This window comes from Xyrauchen texanus, chromosome 32, assembly GCF_025860055.1.
Source record: "Xyrauchen texanus isolate HMW12.3.18 chromosome 32, RBS_HiC_50CHRs, whole genome shotgun sequence".
Lineage (NCBI taxonomy): Eukaryota > Metazoa > Chordata > Actinopteri > Cypriniformes > Catostomidae > Xyrauchen > Xyrauchen texanus.
This window is the reverse complement of record NC_068307.1, coordinates 36,113,421-36,132,051: the sequence shown is the minus strand read 5'-3', so window position 1 is coordinate 36,132,051 and position 18,631 is coordinate 36,113,421. Positions and strand designations below refer to the sequence as shown.

Here is an 18,631-nt window from a genome sequence, read left to right as displayed (position 1 = left end):
GCCTTCAGAGACCACCCTTCGAGCCGCTAGAATCAGTCGAGCTCAGAGCCCTGTCCTTGAAGACAGCTCTCCTGATCATGCTCGCTTCCATCAAGAGGGTGGGGACCTGCAAGCTTTCTATGTCAGCGACACTTGCCTGCAGTTCGGTCTGGCAGACACCCATGTCGTTCTAAGACCACGACCGGGCTACGTGCCCAAGATTCCTACGACCCCCTTCAGGGACCAGGTAGTGAACCTGAAAGCGCAGCAGCCCCGGTAGGAGGCAGACCCAGCCTTTTCGTTGCTGTGTCCGGTGTGTGCTTTGCGTACCTATGTGGACCACACGCAGAGATTTAGATGTTCTGAGCAGCTCTTTGTCTGCTTTGGTGGACAGCGGAAAGGGAACGCTATCTCCAGCAGAGGCTTTCCCACTGGGCGTTGACGCCATCGCTTTGGCCTATCACACCCAGGCCGTGCCCGCCCCCTTGCGGGTTCGAGCACATTCCACGAGAAGTGTGACATCCTCGTGGGCACTGGCCAATGGCACCTCCCTGGCCGACATTTGCAGAGCAGCGGGCTGGGAAACACCCAATACCTTTACGAGATTTTACAATCTCAGCTCCGAACACGTAGAACTCGGGAATGCAGAATGTCTGACGGGGTGTTCCGGTTGCACATAGCGCCTTTTCCCTCCACTGAGGTAATCATGTGTGCTCTTTCCCCCAGTTGGGTCCACTAGATTCATGCTCATTGGATGTTCTTCCTCCCTAGCCCTCTGGTCCACAAATTCAGCAGAGGAATTCCCCGACCAGACCCACTAAGGGTACTAAAATGATTCTGTACTGGAATAGGTGCTCCATAGGATGAGCCCTTGTGGATTAATCCCCCTGTGTGTATTTTCCATGGCACGATCCCCCTACTGGCGGACCCGTGTCTCCCTTTGGGTTGCCGTGTTTGTAGCAACTCCTCCCTCTCAGCAGGTAGGATCTACCACCGCGTCATTTCCACATGTGACCTGAAAACCCATGGGACGTATTTCACCACACTTTACCTCCCCCCAGCCTGGGCAGGTGGTGGTCTCCATGGGGTCTTTTCCCACTGAAAGAATAGGAGTTGGAAAATAATGCCTTCCCCGATGCATGTGAAAGCATTAAGATGGCCCCAGCCGCTTTAACTCTTTGAAAGAAACATAGAGAGAGAAAAGGCGTGGCTGGCAAGGCCTGCTCCCATGCTTGGCACGTTGCTTTGCTCCCCCCCCCTTCAGGATGCAGAGAACCTAAAATGTTGATGACGATTTTTGCGGGGCATTGGGGAAGGGTAAGTACAGTCTGACCCAGCTTGTTGTTTTGGCACGCAACTGACTGCCCACACCTGCATCAGCAGTACACGTACACAGTTCAGCGCGTGGCATGATTAAATAGGGACCCCTAGTGTCGCTTCACTCGACACAATGTTAAAGTGTGTGACAGACGGGGAACGTCTAGGTTACTGTTGTAACCTTCGTTCCCTGATGGAGGGAACGAGACGTTGTGTCCCCCTGGCCACGAAGCTGAACCGAGCCACTACATTGGCCGAACCTTATACTCGGCTCCTCAGTGCAAAACCTGAATGAACAGAGGCATGATTCCCTCCCTTTATACTCGTATGTCTGGGGGAGGGACATGCAAATTCTGTGTACCAAATTCTCATTGGCCTTTTCTCAAGTTCAGAGGTAACCGAGGTCTTCAAGAAAGTCCCCTTGTGTCGCTACACTCGACACAACGTCTCGTTCCCTCCAAGAGGGAATGGAGGTTACAACAGTAACCTTGACGTTTTGTTTAAGTTTCATATTAAAATATTATTTATATTCTCAAGCCGGTTCTCGCCTCCTTTCCATTACTACCTTTACAATTATGTAATATATTAAGACATTTTTGCAATGCGATGTTTTTCTATATGAACAGATAAGTGACACAATTCTTTGTTTATTCAATAAGTTTATTCATTATTAATCATTAGAAAATAAAAGTTCAATATCGATTAAAATCAAGTCCAGGCCAAAATAAATAGGAAAATTACAAAAAAAAAATTATCAATACAAAACCTAGAGGGATATTAGAAGTCATCTGCTACGAAGAGAAAATCTTTTTCCTTCATGAAATTAAAACCATAACAGAGCAAAGAGAAGGACTTTCAAATGGAGAACATTACCACGCATCTTTCCATTATGTTTGTACATATGTTACAATATAATCTTATTTTCCCTTACAGCATTAATAAGAAAAAATATATAATAGTAGTAGCAACAACTCTAGATGAAAATGTGATAATCAATATATGTGGCTCTGAAAACTTGTATAATACTTCTTTCCATTTTTTGTTAACATGTCAGCGTTAACAATACAAAGGAGTGCACCTTTTTCCACAGTTCTCCTTATATGCTAGTCCCAGCACTGAAAAGTGAGATGTAAATGACAAATATATATTTCACTAAACCGTACGCACAGTCACAGAAAAAAGTACAAAGTTCGCCCACCTTAATACACAAAATATGAATAGAAAACAGGGAAAACAAATTGCACATTACAGTAAATTGTGCAAAGACAAACAGCAGTGTGCTAATAGTAAAATCACATTGGTATATTAAGAACCAAATTTTTTCTTTCTTTTCAGTAGTCCCTGACACGAGGTAAAAGTTAAAGTTTTTTTTTTTATTTACATTTTGTTTTTGTTAAAAATAATGCATATTTTATTATCCTTACCAGTAATTGCTACGAATAGTACAATGTGCCAAGAATGTGCATTGGTCCGTTTACAAGATACAGTATAATCAACATGAAGACCAGAACACAAATGTATTTTTTTTCCGCATGGAACATTTCAAAGAGCCCTTTCAGATGTGCACACGCAGTGGTTGAACCCACAAGTTTCATGACAGTTTTCGGTTGACTGAAAAGCATAGTACTCTTCCAAAACACATGAGAACAACACTCATTAACAATAATTTCAGCAAACTATTTTCCCGCTTACTTAAAGGGATAGTTCACCCAAAAATGAAACTTCTGTCACTATATGCGCTCCATGTCATTCAAAGCAGTCTCAGTCAACATTCACTTTCATTGTATTGGAAAAACAGATGCAATGAAAGTGAATAGTGATTGAGGCTAGCAATATTTCTAATATCTTTTGTGTTCCACAAAGACAGAAAATTATACGGTTTTAAAAAATCATGAAGGTGATTAACTGATGGCAGAATTTAAATTATTGTGTGAACTATCCCTTTTCTAAAGCTTTACACTTCAAGGCAATGGCCTTTGCAATCAAACAGTTTTAACCTTAATGCTCAGCATTAATTAGTCTGTTGGAAGTGACAAAAGGTCAGTTGAATCGTGTAATTCTGTGCTGAGCCCTAAGGAAAAGGCTCAGAATTTACAACACATGAATAGCAAAAATGCTCACGAAAAATGATGATTCAATTGCTGATATGTTTCCCCTGCACTAAAAGAGGTATCTGCAGATGCCAGAGCTGAAGTGAGAAAATACAAATGCAAAATAGAAACAAAAGGAGGGGAAAGGGGGATCAGTATTGCTTAACCAGTTTATTGCCCTGTCTTAAAGGAATAAATAATCTAATATTAAAATACTGTCATTATTTACTCACCTTCATGTCATTCCATACCCATATGCTGTTTTTTAAAAAAAAAAAAAAAAATAGTATTTAATTTAAATGTTTTTTTTTTTACAAAAAGTAAACTTTTCTAAGAATATTAACATGGATCTTTTCAGTACAACGTTCATAATGACCACATCTGTCAAGCCCTAAAAGGACAACAAAACACAATAAAAGTAGTCAACATGACTCCATATGAACATTAGTCTACGTGATGCGTTATATTCTGAGTCTACGAAAACTGAACAATAGTTTTGTGTGAGGGACAGACCAAAATTTATGTCGTTATTCACTGATAATTTCCTGCCATTCTGAAATCTCACCGTTTCTGCTTTCAGATTCCAAAATATGTGTCGTAACCGAGCGCGGCACCAGTTTGAACATGTGGAATGGAAAATGAAATTTCAGATCTGCGCCGGAAAGGAAGATTGTCAGTAAATATGTACAATTATTTTTGCCTTTTCTCGCACAAAATTATCCAACCTAGTCTCATAGAATGAAAATTATTATAACAACATTTTTGCAAACTGACTTTTACGTGCCGAGTTCCATGTTTCGTGACTACAACAACTGTGCATTTTATTCACTTTCACGCAAATCCCTACTATAGCGGCTGATTATGGCTTTATAAACACTTGTTTTTGTACTATTACTCACACACTGCTATGTTATGATATTGAAACACTTTTACTATAACACATTATTTGTTAAAGATATTTAACGATATCTTTTAACGCTTGTATTACAGACTCACCTACATTTACACACTTAATCCAACGTGATTAGCTTGCACGGTTGCTCACCTGATGAAGCGTTAGTCTTTGGACTCGGAGGTCACCGGTTCAAGACCAGTCAAGCACGCGAGACAAAAGCATCATTGAAGTTACACGAGATAACGTGGTTGCTTTGGAATGTGTGCTTTTCATTTCTCATTTGGATTTTGAACACTATTGATTAGGTATAGGCATAGGTTAAGGTTAGAAGTCATATGGACTACTTGTAAGGTACTTGTATGTTTTTAGGGCTTGACAGATGTGGTCACTATGAACTGTTGAAGAGTCTTGAAAACGTCTGCTAGCGGTTTGGAGCAACATGGGTGCTAGTAAATAATAACAATATTTTCATTTTTGTGTGAAATATCCCTATAAGAATGCACGATGTGAACATAACTCTTCAAGCAACCCAAAACTTCCACAAATAATCAAAACATTTTTTGTCATAATCTTCTTCATTATCATCATCATCATCACTGTTATTATAAACCCTAAAAGAATATTTAAATATGTACCCATAAGGGCACAAAACACCCAATAATATTGTTAGAAATTAATCACTGATCTGAAACTAGCTTTGGGTCTCCCTTTGAAGTAGTTGGGGAGCATGCACACTATTCCAAGATCAGCTGTTCATAGATCAGCCAATGGCAGCAGGCTTTTCCAAATGGCAGCATGTTCCTGGTGAGGGTCGTACAGTTTAACTGCAGACTAATTAAGCAGCATTGTTAATGCACAAAGCATTTACCATTGCACCCTCCTGTGCACCTTCCCTGCACAAAATATTCAAAAAAAAAAGCAAAAACAAAAACACAATTAAGACAATTATGTAAGCCCTACAGAAATCTCCATAATGGAGGTCAACTTTTTGTGACCCATACTGCATGTCATAGATTTTAAAGGAACACTATGTTGGTTACGGTTATGAAAGCAGACACTGAAGAAACAATTGCATATCTTGTGCGGCAGGTGTGTTACAGACATAACCTCATATAAAATTGGCTTTTTTGTTCTATTTTTCGCAAACAAGAAAGAATGCATATGAGCAAAGAATAAAGGCAGAGAATTTAATAAAGTACAGAACCTATTAAAATAACACCAAATTTCTTCTTTTTGAAATGCAATAACATCAATTAGGATTAATATTGCTGACTTTTTATGTACAGTTCACACTTACAAAATATATAATGTCTCTTTACAAAGTTTTTCTTTTGCTTTATATATTACAAGTCATTTACAGCATACTATGAAATATCAAACAGGCTATCCTAAATTAAAAAATAACCTGTCTGCTAGTGCATTCAACACAAATGCTGAAATTCTCTTGTAAATTGTGTCCAGTTTACCACAACTCTGCATGATATCTTTATTGTAAACCAGTGTTGTATAATTAGTGGTTGTTCTCTAAAATATGCAGTTGTACCTTAAGGTTACTAAAATAAAGTGAGGGTCATAAGTTGAAACTAAAGCCTTTGTCGAGGGATATGCCATACTGAGCTTGCATTGAGCTTGCAACATGCTTGATATGCAAAACCCTTAATAAAGTGACTGAGGTAATGACATATTCACTCTGATTGTCATCACCTTGGAAACAGCCTGCCCCTGGGTACCTCCCCTCACTGCTCATTGGTCCATGTCCTGCAGTGACAGATCTCAACTTCAAGTTGTAGGTGGTCCCCCTATTCAGTCAAAAAAACATGGCTAAATGCCGCAAAATGATCTCATCTCCGGCGTTGTGGCTGCCAAGTTCCTGGCTGAACAGGAAATGAGTGGTCGGGACCAACGAGCCCATACATTTGGTGCCTTTCTGTTCCGCTGTAAAGGCACTTCTTTAGGTAGTAAGCCAATAAATATACTTTATATTTGTTTCATTGATCAGTTTTTTGAAGAACATGCTAATTTTTTAAGGTAAGCTTCTAACCAGATGCTATAAAGTTATCACGTTAGCATTAGTCGCTAACTAGATGTTTTATAGTGGCTATGTTAGCGTTAGCCGCCACCTAGATGCTATAAAGCAGTCATTTAAGCATTATCCGCTAAGCAGACACTATAAAGTGGTCATGTTAGCTGCTAACCAGATGCTATAAAGTGGTAATGCATATCATTTCGTCCGCCAGGTCCTCCTCGTACCGCGGTCGAAGTTCTGGCTCAGGTTCATCATCACTATAGCTAGCCGAGACATCATGTAGCTCGTAGTCTCTGTGACCCAGTATGGGAAACACATTAACACCATTGACTCCTGGCGCAATGCTGCCATTTAGGAGGTGGCTGGCAGCGCTCTCCATCTCATCGATGGTCATCTCACAGGCATCCGCAATCTCGTGCTTCGTGGCTGCTACGAACTTCGGATCCTTGGCGTATCGACCCAAGCCTTCTGATATCAACACCTGCCCACAGACAAAAGAAAAAATTTAATGACAAAGTTGTAGATTTTGTCTTCAATGATGCAGCAGGCCACATTATCACGAATACACTGTGGGTGTATTGCATGTTAATGCAGTGGTGCAAATTGCAATTTTATATTTTCCTGAAAAAAAGCTAATTGCACTAAGATGTCCGAGACCCTCGTCTATTCTTGCGCAAAGTCTAAACTCAGTTCCTGCATTTACAATCTGGGGATTCCACCAGCCGATAATATCAAAGAGCTATCGATCACTTTTAATACTAGAAATGATTTGTATGTCAGCTGATCAATTTGATTAATTGTACTTACATTCTTTTAATTTAACGGAGCCTACATCCAATTAGTCCTGACGAGCATGTACATTTTCCATGTATAAGGAAATATACATGACAACAAGTTAATAATTTATGCGCAATGAATATTAGACTCAAATGGTCCATATTTATTGCATACAGCCCATTTACACTACCAAATTCTTATATCAACGTTGGTTGACAGGGAATGGAATATATAATAGGACACAGACAGCACAATAAACGAAGAAGAACCTCAGAATTCCATTCGACCAAACCAATTCAAGTTTTGTGCACACTATTTTGCCAACAGACTTAGCGCATGCTTGCACAAAAATACCAAAACTTCATGGCCATGGCTAATGACTTTGCGCATAGACAAATCGTATAGCACTGCCATTAAGAGGTAGCAGTCTTAAAATATGGCCCATGATAAGTCTTGTTTTCAGAGAAATATTAACAAAATTAGTTAAGCTTAAACAAATCAAGTTAAGTTTTAATGCTTAAAACAAGAAGAAGGAAAACATGACAATGGGGTAAAAAAAAAACGTCATGGTTATTGTTGTAAACTCCATTCCCAGAGGGAAGGAAAGAGGCGTTGTGTCGACTGAAGTGACACAAGGGGTCTTCCTGGGAGTTGGCAGACAGAATTTGCATGCTCCGCCCCGGACATAGGGGTATAAAGGGAAGCGGGGCAGCGAGTGCCAGTCAGGATTTTGCACTGAGGAGCCGAAAATAAGGTACAGCCGTTTACAGTGGTAGGTCTAGTGCTGTGGCAGGAGGGACACAACTTCTCGTTCCTTCCCTCGGGGAACGGAGGTTACAACAGTAACCAAGTTCCCCTGCTGTCACTCACTCGACGGTGTGTCGAATGAAGTGACACAAGGTGTCCAATATAAAAAAGAAAAATGTTGTGTTGATACAACATAGCAATCAATAGTTATAGCATTACAAAAATATTGGTAATTCAATATTCAAATATTGATAATAAAATATTATTAGGCCTATGTATTATTGCCCTTTCTTTATTTAATGTATAAATTAACCTTGCCCTATAATTCTATGAATGAATAAAAGGTTGGTTGAATGACATTCTCAGAATGTTATTGCCCTTTCTTTATTTGATTTATACATTAAAATTAATTGCATTATGGCACTAAAATAAATTTTACATGGCAATCAATTACAGTCAAACTATGCAATATTATCAAATTAATAAGCTCAGTTGGTTTATTAGGTTGTTAAAAGTTCAATTCTATTTAATGTGGGACATAATACAGTTGAGATGGTGATGAATTAGATTAGAATGATTGGATTAATATGCTTATTTAAAATATTTCATTGTGAACAGAGATATATATTACTAAATTTTAGATTTGCTTTTCAAATGTGAACGAGCGTTATCATGTTTTCTAGACACATGCTTTTAAAGATTCCACAACAAACCTTTGCTCGTGGCAGTCCCGACTCGTGTTCTCCTTTGCGGTCATTCATTTTTAATATACATTTGTATTTTTTTTATTACAGTCTTTCGTATAATATAAGAAATTCCATCTAGCTTTTATGCCAGTGGTGTTAACACTGCTTAACACATATTGAATTCTTGCAGCAAAACGAGAAATGTTTTTAAATGTTTAAGTTTTTTTTTTACATATAACAGTAATCAGAATCTAATGAGAATCACCAAACAGGAATTTGTGAGGAAAATGTCTGAGTTACAAATGTAACCTTGGTTCCCTTAAAGGAGGGGGAAAGGTGCTGCGTCAGTAGCTGATGCAATGGAGCTCTTCCCAGGAGAGCTGATCTCTTAAACCCTAAAGAATCACGCCCCTTTCAAATTGGCAGGTGGCGCTTAGTGCTTCGCACTAATGCGTGCGTCATCGTGGACACTGCTTCAGAATGTTCCCGTAAAACAGAAGAATAAATTGCTCAGATGGTGGAAAACACTGAAAAAATACGAGCACACAGGGAGAAGATAATCCACTCGCTGAAAGGCTGCGGATGCAACCGATGATTACTGTGGTGCCCAGCTTATATGACCACTATGATGCTTGCATGGGGCGTAGCGCCAAGTGGCACCTGCCAAACTGAAATTGATATGATTCTATGGGGTTTCAGAGAACAACACTCCTGAGAGCTCCCATAGCAACAGCTACTGACGCAGCACGATTTATTCATTTTGTGTTTAAATGTGAGCTGGACATGTTTTAATGAGATTCACCCCAATTGGATGTTTCTCACTTACCGCCTCTACCAGGCTGGTTGCACTGCCTCTCTTCTGGTGGTACTGGTGTCTGAACTCAGGTGGGACCTGCAGGTGAATGGGCGAGTAGTTCCTCTGCTGGTATTCAGGGTCGTCTGTATACCACAAGCTTTTCCGTATGGAGGAGTGACTGCTGCTGGCGCTGTCCCTTAGAGGGCGATCTACACGGATGAGTGGCGTGTAGTAGGGGGTTCGATCTTTACTTGCAGGAGTGGGTGGAGGTGACGCCCATGATCTGGTAGATCGTGTAGGTGAAAGCCTGTTAGCCCTGCTGGAGTCTAGACCTGCTACTGCCATCACCTGGAATAGAAAGTACAGCTGTCATTGTAAAAATATACTGTATTTATTAATATGCTGGCATGTGTTTACAATAATGCAATAAACTGCAAGTCACAGAGAAAATATACAGGTCCTTCTCAAAAAATTAGCATATTGTGATAAAGGTCATTATTTTCCATAATGTAATGATAAAAATTAAACTTTCATATATTTTAGATTCATTGCACACCAACTGAAATATTTCAGGTCTTTTATTGTTTTAATACTGATGATTTTGGCATACAGCTCATGAAAACCCAAAATTCCTATCTCAAAAAATTAGCATATTTTATCCGACCAATAAAATAAGTGTTTTTAATACCAAAAAAAAAGTCAACCTTCAAATAATTATGTTCAGTTATGCACTCAATACTTGGTCGGGAATCCTTTTGCAGAAATGACTGCTTCAATGCGGCGTGGCATGGAGGCAATCAGCCTGTGGCACTGCTGAGGTGTTATGGAGGCCCAGGATGCTTCGATAGCGGCCTTAAGCTCATCCAGAGTGTTGGGTCTTGCGTCTCTCAACTTTCTCTTCACAATATCCCACAGATTCTCTATGGGGTTCAGGTCAGGAAAGCTGGCAGGCCAATTGAGCCCAGTAATACCATGGTCAGTAAACCATTTACCAGTGGTTTTGGCACTGTGAGCAGGTGCCAGGTCGTGCTGAACAATGAAATCTTCATCTCCATAAAGCTTTTCAGCAGATGGAAGCATGAAGTGCTCCAAAATCTCCTGATAGCTAGCTGCATTGACCCTGCCCTTGATAAAACACAGTGGACCAACACCAGCAGCTGACATGGCACCCCAGACCATCACTGACTGTGGGTACTTGACACTGGACTTCAGGCATTTTGGCATTTCCTTCTCCCCAGTCTTCCTCCAGACTCTGGCACCTTGATTTCCGAATGACATGCAAAATTTGCTTTCATCCGAAAAAAGTACTTTGGACCACTGAGCAACAGTCCAGTGCTGCTTCTCTGTAGCCCAGGTCAGGCGCTTCTGCCGCTGTTTCTGGTTCAAAAGTGGCTTGACCTGGGGAATGCGGGGATGTTTCTACTCCAGACTCAGTCCACTGCTTCCACGAGGTCCCCCAAGGTCTGGAATCGGTCCTTCTCCACAATCTTCCTCAGGGTCCGGTCACCTCTTCTCGTTGTGCAGCGTTTTTTGCCACACTTTTGCCTTCCCACAGACTTCCCACTGAGGTGCCTTGATACAGCACTCTGGGAACAGCCTATTTATTCAGAAATTTCTTTCTGTGTCTTACCCTCTTGCTTGAGGGTGTCAATGATGGCCTTCTGGACAGCAGTCAGGTCGGCAGTCTTACCCATGATTGCGGTTTTGAGTAATGAAACAGGCTGGAAGTTTTTAAAAGCCTCAGGAATCTTTTGCATGTGTTTAGAGTTAATTAGTTGATTCAGATAATTAGGTTAATAGCTCGTTTAGAGACCCTTTTCATGATATGCTAATTTTTTGAGATAGGAATTTTGGGTTTTCATGAGCTGTATGCCAAAATCATCAGTATTAGAACAATAAAAGACCTGAAATATTTCAGTTGGTGTGCAATGAATCTAAAATATATGAAAGTTTAATTTTTATCATTACATTATGGAAAATAATGACCTTTATCACAATATGTTAATTTTTTGAGAAGGACTTGTATATGTTATAGTTTAGGACACCAAATACAGTTATATTTGTCAGGTAACAGAGACCTACAGAACCCTTCATTTAGAATTAAATTCAATAGGGCTATCGATTAAACGCAATAATTTTGTACAGTTAATAAAAAAAAAAGTGTTAAAAAATGAATGCAATTAATCAAGCCCAGAATTGTAATAAGGAATATTCCTACCATCTGACCAATTTTTTTTGTGAGTCCCAGTCAGACCAAACCACAAAAACAGCTGGATGGAACGCAACTCCGAATGCAGGGGTTTTGAGACATGAATTAAACTACATTTAATTTGACACAGCATCCTAAAATGCAGTGTTTATGATGCAACACTACCAAAGTGAGACACTCAAAAAGCATCTGTCTGATGCAACTGTACAAATATGCATCCTAACTCGACTGTAGGCCAATGATTGGCTTATGTTCAGTGATATGGAAATAAACAATATATTGCCTTCTAAAGCTGATCTTAGTAATGTCTAATCAATTTACTACTAGTCAGCCACAATAATGTATTTAAATATCTGAATTATAATTTTTATGAATATATACACTGATGGCCAAAAGTTTGGAATAATGTACAGATTTTGCGGTTTCTGAAGGAAATTGGTACTTTATTTCACCAAAGTGGCATTCAACTGATCAGAAAGTATAGTCAGGACATTACTGATGTAGAAAACAGCACCATCACTATTTGAATTTTTATTTTTTTTATCAAATCTAGACAGGCCCAATTTTCAGCAGCCATCACTCCAATCCCTTATCCTTGATTAATAATGCTAATTTGCTAATTTGGTACTAGAAACTCACTTGCCATTATATCAAACACAGTTGAAAGCTATTTGGTTCGTTAAATTAGGCTTGACATTGTCCTTGTGTTTGTTTTTGAGTTGCTACAATATGCAATAGACTGGCATGTCTTCAGGTCAATACTAGGTAAAAAAAATGGCATACAAGAAAAAGCTTTCTCTAGTCAGTCAATCATTGTTCTGAGATATGAAGGCTATACAATGCTTGAAATTGCCAAAAAATTGAAGATTTTTGAAATTAAGATTTCATACAAAGGTGTACACTACAGTCTTCAAAGATAAAGGACAACTGGCTCTAAAAAGGACAGAAAGAGATGTGGAAGGCCCGATGTACAACTTAACAAGAGGATAAGTGCATCAGAGTGTCTAGTTTGAGAAATAGACACCTCATATGTCCTCAGCTGACAACTTCATTGAATTCTACCTGCTCAACACCAGTTTCATGTACAACAGTAAAGAGAAGACTCAGGGGTGCAGGCATTATGGGAAGAACTGAAAAGAAAAAACACTTTTGAAACAGAAAAACAAAAAGAAAAGTTTAGTGGGATCAGCTAGTCTGTAAGGTGCATGAGAAGTGCCCGACTGACAGCTAGAATGCCAAGGATCTGTAAAGCTGTCATTGCTGCACATGGAGGATTTTTTGATGAGAACTCTTTGAAGTAGTTTAAGAAGTTCTGAACCATTTTTTACAATTGTAATAGTCATTTTTCATGTTATTAATGTCGTGACGCAATTAATGCAGTATTCTATTTTTTTTTTCGCTTACAGATACTACAGTTTTTTTTTCTGTGGCTAAAAACGGCATATATACATTTCCAGGAGGTACACGCTAAGCTTGACTATACATCCTTGAACAGAAACTGATTGTGTGGAGCAATGCGTGCTTATTCATTATGCGCAACTTATTCCAGTGCATAATAAACTGTACAGAGAATGGAGACTTCACCTGCATGTGGTGAGCCATGTGTGGGAGAGATCCAGGCAAGCTGCCATATCTCTTCACATCACCCAATAAAGCTAAATCCCTGTCATCTGAACCTGTTTCAAAAGCGATAACATGCAAGATAGTCCCAGCATGTGCGTGATAGAGATTAAACGAAACCCAGGGAATATAATAGTTTTGAGATTTTAAACTCTAGCAAATTAAACTTTGTTAAATATCTGTATGTACAGTGTCTTATAATGCATTGTACACTTAAGTTTATCTTGCAAATTTTGCTCATTTGATCCTTTTATTAAAAAAGTCCACTGGAAAATGGCAGCAGATTTTGCCCAACTTTTAATTACAGTATGTGTACTGATTTTATAGCATATATACATGTACTTCTATCAAAGATTTATACATTTAACTAATGTGTCTAATTAACTCTATCTGCAAAATTATTTAATAATTATGTATTGAATTATTTTTATTTGAGGGCCTTTTTCTGCACATGTTGATATGCAATTACTTTGATTAATTAATAGGCATATTATTTATTTAATCAACTGATAGCCCTAAAATTAATGCGTGGTATTAAGTGTCCATATATTGGCTATTTTACGGTTTCAAATTTGAATGTGGCTCATCCAATCAGATTTGAGAGTCTGAACTATTCATTTTTAAATATATTTTATAAAATATAATTATATTTATATTAATTTTTATTATATTAAATATCCTCTATAAGATGCTGTGTATTAATACCACCTCCCCTATTTTCATAATGAATGTTACCTGGTGTTGCATGAGATGTAACGGAAGAGCAGTACGCTGGTGAGGAAGATCATCTTGACTGCTCTGCCTGCGTAGACACTCAAAATTGAACGACGGTCCCCGATTCCCTGTGGAATTATGCATATATGTTAGTATGAATGAGAGAGAGTTTTATCTATGATAACCTTCATTAATCTCCTCTAAAATTATTAAGAAAGTTTAATAATAAAGAACGGAGCTTTTTTTTGTCACTGAACAAACTGAATTCTTTAAAATATGAAACCCAAAAACTCGCCTTGTGGTGTTGGAGGAAGCAGTCTTCTCTTTGGCGACCTATGTGAATCATGATAAAGGGGCTGCTCGTCATCATCATAGTAACTGTCAGGATGATGGTAACCCCGTGGTGTCTCATACTCCTGGTCACTATTGGGGTACCTGCACAAAGAAAATACATGGTACATCTCTCTGACAAAGTATCTAATACAATATATAAACACACACAAGAATACACATGGAAAACTCCCACGGCAAGTTGAAAGGCCTACAGTTTATGAAGAGTGCCTCTAAATTAGGACAGCACATTTTCTTCAGCATTGTTACATCTGTACTACACCAACATTTGTTAACTCCAGGACTTTGTAAAGTCCTTATTTTTGCAGCTGAGAAGTAATTCGTCCGTTTTGTTAGGAAGAGTTGAGATTCGCCAGATGGATGCTTGGCAGCGCAATTGGAAAGTCACGCTGTCGGAGCTTGACCGGCACGCTGGCTCGCTTCCCACGCTTGCATCTTTTAATGCGCTTGCACTGCACCGCTGCTCCTCCGACTAAAATGTCCAGCAAAACGTCAGAATAATCCAAAACAGATAAAAGATTGTCTGGCGTGTGCTGCCGAATATTTAGCAGCTTGTCTCTGGTAAAACTGATCTGAAATAAATTACTAAACACAGGACAAACTAATATAAACAGCAAAAGAACTGGAGAGCTCCATACTGAGGCGGCCATCCGCGACGCCATGATGCAACATGAAAGGGACTTTGGTACTATAACGTTTATGGCTTTGAAATGGAACCCTTTGGTTGTAACTTATACCAAAGATATGCAATGTGATCACTATATTTATGATATTGTTTTCAATTAAATATAAAATCCTGCGAAAGCACACAACTAACCTATCACCCGACAGCATTCTGTCATCTTCGTAAAACTCCTCTCCACTGTAGTACTCGCCAGAATAACAATCTTCATCGTACTCCTCTTCACGACGTATTGCCGGTCGTCTTCTTTCACTGCCGTGTGACCTGTGTGAAGGTCAAGGGGTTAGTGAGAGGTTGGTTAGATTTTTGTTAACTAGTTGAAACATATCCATGCACTACCATGCAGACATGTGGCTCCAGAGTGCAGTGATGCAGTTAAACCTCATAAGTAAATGAGCACAACCATATCAAGATAGCTGTTAGCAGTGTTGTAGCCTTAATCATCTAGATAAAAGTCTTTAGAAATCTAGTCTCAGCTCAAAGACGTTCTATTGTTAAACAGTACCTCAGTAATTTCCTTGTGCTGAGATTAGATGTCTTCAACGACTACGAGACCTAAAAGTGATGCAGTATTTAATTTGATGTACCAAAACAAGGCTGTGAAGGACAAAAGTACAGTCCATGAAATGGACCTCGTTCATGAAGCATGAGCAGTACTAATTTTTTGTGCAAATGTTTTGTAAAACCGTTCTTGCATAAATTATGGCTTTGAATGCATCAGACTGCATACACATGGATTTAAGAACGAATCAATTTTTATGAATGAAGCCTAACATATCATACTGCTGTGTGGTTTATAGATGAAAGAATGAATGAACATTATATTTATATAGCTTTTTTATGACACTACACTCACAGCACTTTACATACTGAACAGGGTACTCTCCTCACCCACCACCAGTGCACAGCATCCACCTGGATGACGCGACGGCAGCCATAGTGCACCAGTACGCACAGTACACACCAGCATTTGGTGGAGAGGTGAGAGTACAGTGATATAGCCAATTCAGGGATGGGGATGATTAGGATGCCATGATTGAAAAGGGCCAATGGGGGAATTTGATTGAAATTAGATACTATTCACAAACAAAAGATCATCTCCAGAACATCCGGGTACTTTTGGCAATGGGTTCTTTTTTTATGTCCAAAGTGCAGTTGCTGTGACAGATGAGGTATCTGAGGTATGATCTAATGATGATCTTACCACCATGTAAGATCTAATGGAACAAATGGGACACCGTCTCCACCTCCACAGTGCATTGGCTACTGTTTGTGAAAGGTTATGCAAATACAAATTATAATAACTTTAATTAACATAAACATCATGTTACATAATGACCATGTCCACCATTAACATCTGCTGCGCAAAACGAACCTGGAGCATCATGGTAATTTCATCTATATCATGTGATGTTCATCAAAATACTTATGCTGAATTTCCAGTGGTAAAAAAACAGTAGAGACAGTAAGACATCATGGACCTCATTCATGGAACATGAACAGGATGAATTTCTGTGTAAATTGCTTGTAAATCCATCCTCATGTAAATTGTCACATACAATGCAACAATATAAGAAATGTATTACAAACCATTTAAACAGAAATCTGTTTTGCTTGTGTTTTATGAATGAGACCCATGGAACTGGCTACCCCTTACAGCCTTGTTTTCTTTTTCATCAAATTAATGCTGCTTCTACTTCTAGGTCTATAGGGTAAAAAGTCTGGCAGCCCCATTTGCCCAGTATAAAACTTAATCAACATTCCTGCAGAAGTGAACTTAAAGGACAACTCTTGTTTAGGCTTTTAAAACAAACAAACAAAAACATAACTCTACTGATTAATTAGCGATAAACACTGTGTTGCTCAAGTTTTTGTCAAGTATTAAAGAGTCATCCTTTAAGGCAAGCGTTTCATTTAATTAGCACCAGTTATCATCCAGCAGACACATGCAGCAAGCCCCTCCTCTTTCCCTTTAACACCCAATTACAACAAACAGAGATTCAAAGTCTCATCCTTATTGGTTAATGCATTACTGTTGTTCCTACAAACTCTTTCCAGTTTTGTAGTCAATCTTTGTGTGTATAGGGTCCTGTTCCAAATGGTGGCAAAAAGCTGCAATATGGCAGCAAAAGCCTGTTTCTCCATTAACAACCATTCAAATTAGCTGTGTATTCTGACAAAATAATTTTTGAAAGCAATATCCCTGATGAAACAAAATTAGCTTAAACCAGCCTAAACTGGTTGGCTGGTCTTAGCTGGTTTAAACTGGTCTCCCAGCCTGACCAGCTAAAAAGTTTCCAAAACCCTCTAAAACCAGTCAACTTACCAGTATGAACAAGCTGAGAGACCAACTAAAACAAGCCAACCGGTTGAGGCTGGTATGGGGGGGTATTAGCATTAATATGAATCATATACTTGCTTATATTATAATATATGTTTAACCAGTGCCGAATGTTTTCTAGAAGGCTCTAAAACTAACGACATTAACTTTTTTATACCATTTCATTAAAAGTTGGGAAAGGGTACAAGGTTATTTGGAACAGGGCAAAGATGGAAAGACAAAGCATTCGTCTAGCCATTCAACAATGCTGTTACCCACTGACCACAATTCTGCTTTTCGTTCACCATCTGTTGTTCTACAAGCAATTATACCTGCTAAGTGAACATATAATTCCTAATATAACGTACCTAATATACGTCTCATAGTAGCGCCTTCTGTTCCAGAAAGCAGAGAAATGGTTAAGAGAAAGCATTTTGGTTAGGAAAGAGAGAAAGGTGGAAAAAAGCAAGGGAAAATGGTAAAAGAAACTGGATGGGCACATATATAATATAGCATTTTATATATGTGAGGCTGTTTTCACACTTGGTTCGATTGCTTGGTCTAAACATGAGTAAACATTTTTCTTGGGTCATAATTTTTTTCATACATGTCATATATTACATTTTCCTTGGTGGACAATTTCAGCCATCAAGGACTCAAAAAACTCAAAATATAGATTTTGTCTAATCGTCTACAAATTTTGCTAAAATGATCTTAGGCCAAGCATCGCTAAATGTAAAGATTATTTTTGAAAAACAATTCCTTATTGTTAAAACTGTTTACCAAAAATTGCCTCAGGAATGTGTGAGGATGCCAAAACAGGAAGCGCTGCTATATCTGGGCAGTGCTTTAGTCTATTAATTTAATGGAATTTTTATATTCCAAACCGTATTCCTGTAACACCCTTAAAATGTTACAGTGAAGAAGCCGAACAGCAAGTGAAGCTGCAGCTTGGCAATACTTTTTCAAATGTAACTTAGTAGATAACCTTGGGAACATCAATATCAAATTAATTTCCACAAATAAGGCCAGATTGCTTTCATACTAATTGCCAACCATACTAAATAGAACTTGAAGTATGACCAGGTATGATTCCTTGGCGTGCAGATTGGAAAACAGCTAACACACCAATGAAATTAACTCTTGACGTCAAATGAACTCTGGTCTGCACCTAAAACTCTAAAGTGAAAACATCCTGAAAAGAAAGTGGCAACAGAGAAAGGGTACCACTTGAAAAACATAATTGACCAATGTAGGTGAGAAGAGAACAGTGGGTTTTCAAGAGGGCAGGTGTAGGATTTTAAGGTGGATAACTTTTAAAAAGGAAAAGGATTTAGAAACTAATGTCTATAGCTGATGACGACACAGAATGAGTGAATTAATCAATGAATGGAGAGTTTAAAGGTCACTTAGTTTATCACT

General features: G+C 38.7%; 1 protein-coding gene across 1 annotated transcript in view; it reads right to left on the bottom strand.

Annotated features, from left to right (window-relative positions):
- Positions 1 to 2,014: 2,014 nt before the first annotated feature.
- Positions 2,015 to 18,631, bottom strand: part of cacna1da (calcium channel, voltage-dependent, L type, alpha 1D subunit, a) — a 138,251-nt gene continuing 121,634 nt past the window's right edge. Inside the window, exons 43-48 of the mRNA XM_052101064.1 lie at positions 17,578 to 17,604; positions 15,025 to 15,153; positions 14,152 to 14,291; positions 13,878 to 13,984; positions 9,344 to 9,661; positions 2,015 to 6,788 (exon numbers count right to left, since the gene is read on the bottom strand). Coding sequence (XP_051957024.1) covers positions 6,483 to 6,788; positions 9,344 to 9,661; positions 13,878 to 13,984; positions 14,152 to 14,291; positions 15,025 to 15,153; positions 17,578 to 17,604 — 1,027 coding nt within the window. The 3' untranslated portion in view covers positions 2,015 to 6,482. The remainder of the gene's footprint in view (positions 6,789 to 9,343; positions 9,662 to 13,877; positions 13,985 to 14,151; positions 14,292 to 15,024; positions 15,154 to 17,577; positions 17,605 to 18,631) is intronic.